At 43.0% G+C, this 1,999-nt stretch overlaps 1 protein-coding gene across 1 annotated transcript; it reads right to left on the bottom strand.

The window, feature by feature from the left end:
- Positions 1-1,051: 1,051 nt before the first annotated feature.
- LOC138902679 (uncharacterized) lies at positions 1,052-1,999 on the bottom strand. The gene is made up of 2 exons (XM_070190568.1): positions 1,507-1,999; positions 1,052-1,329 (listed from the first exon to the last, which is right to left on the bottom strand). Exons 1-2 carry the CDS (start codon positions 1,997-1,999, stop codon positions 1,052-1,054), a joined length of 771 nt encoding a protein of 256 aa, XP_070046669.1.

A 1,999-nucleotide genomic window follows, 5' to 3' on the forward strand; every position in this document is an offset into this window, starting at 1 on the left:
TTCTGGTTTAAGTTTTTACGGGTCCTTACATCCTCCCCCACTTAAGATCATTCCTCCTCGAATGATGATCAAGGTTTGCTTAACACAGTTTTAGTTATACCACATACCATCAGCCCCAAATTTGCCTAACTTTCTAATTTTCTAAAAATATTTGCCAGAGTTTCCTTTGTATTTATGCCTATCCACCTGCCAGAGAGCCCCCAAAACACAACTTAGAAACATATATATAGGATTAAATGACACAACAGAATGCAAAATAACACCAACCGAAGCCTCATGGGGGGTATCTAACTAGAAAGGAGTGTCTTTATATTAGCCAAACAAGTGATACAAAATTTAGGGGGGACAACTTTATAGAGCTATTACATGGCTATTCAAATAAATGAGGGTACTTCTTTATCATTTCATTCTCGGCTTCCCAAGTAGGTTCTTCGACTTGTTGGTTTCGCCATAATACCTTTACGGATGCAATTTCTTTGTTCCTCAACTTTCGAACCTGCCTATCAAGGATAGCAACCGGAATCTCTTCATATTATAATTCTTCACTAACCTCGATGGTCTCAACTGGCATAATAGCGGACGGATCTCTAACTACCTTCCTCAACATGGACACATGGAATACTGGGTGCACTAATGACATCTCAGGTGGTAGCTCAAGCTTTTACGCCACCTGACCTATCCTTTGAATGATTCTATACGGCCCGACATACCTCGGACTTAATTTCCCTTTATTTCTAAACCGCATGATCCCCTTCATGGGAGATACCTTGAAGAACACCCAATCATCTTCCTTGAACTCTTTGTCTCTACGACGAACATCCGAATAGGATTTTTGATGACTCTGAGTAGTCTTCAACCACTCTTTTATGATCTTAACCTTTTCCATAGCCTGATGCGCAAGGTCTGGCCCTATTAGTTCAGCTTCTCCAACCTCGAACCACCTAATCGGCGATCTACATCTTCTACTATACAAGGCCCCAAACGGCGTTATCTGAATACTTGCATGGAAGCTGTTGTTATAAGCAAATTCTATGAGCGGAAAATGATCATCCTAGCTACCCTTCAAGTCAAGCACACAAGCACGAAACATGTCCTCAAGCATCTGAATAGTCCGCTCTGCTTGCCCGTCAGTGTGTGGATGGAAAGCCATGCTAAGATTTACCTGCGTACCCAAACCTTGCTGAAATTTCTTCCAGAAATTTGCTGTGAATTGGGCCCCTCGATTGGAAATGATGGAAACTGGAGTGCCGTGAAGCCTAACTATCTCCTTGATATACAATTGAGCATATTGTTCCGCAGTGTCGGTGAATTTAACCAGCAAGAAGTGAGCTGATTTCGTGAGTCAATCTACGATCACCCAAATTGAGTCAAACTTACGCGGAGTACGCGGTAACCCTACCACAAAATCAATACTGATCATTTCCCATTTCCACATTAGAATTTCTATACTCTGTGCTAACCCACCAGGCCTTTGATGCTCGGCCTTCACCTGTTGACAGTTTGAACATTTTGCCACAAAGTCCGCCACACCCCTCTTTGTGTCATTCCACCAGTAAACTTCCTTGAGGTCATGATACATTGTCGTAGAACCCGAGTGCACGAAATATCTAGAAGTATAAGCTTCTGCCATGATCCTTTCCCGAAGACCATCTACGTTTGGAACACATAGTCGTCCTTGGTACCGTAATGTACCATCATCCATGCCAAGAGAAAAAGACGTAGTCTTGAGTTTATGAATCCCTTCCTTCAGTTGCACCAACACTGGATCATTGTATTGTTTCTCCTTGACTTCCGCCACAAGCGATGATTCCACACTATTTCGCACAATCACTCCCCCTACATTAGAGTTCGCAAGACGAACTCCCAAACTTGCCAACTGGTGAACCTCCCGGGCCAAGGGCCTTTGACATGTCTCCAAGTGAGCCAAACTACCCATATATTTTCGATTAAGAGCATCCGCCACCACATTAACTTTCCCCGAATGATACAAAATGTCCAT

This window comes from Nicotiana tomentosiformis, chromosome 12, assembly GCF_000390325.3.
Source record: "Nicotiana tomentosiformis chromosome 12, ASM39032v3, whole genome shotgun sequence".
Classification (NCBI taxonomy): Eukaryota; Viridiplantae; Streptophyta; class Magnoliopsida; order Solanales; family Solanaceae; genus Nicotiana; species Nicotiana tomentosiformis.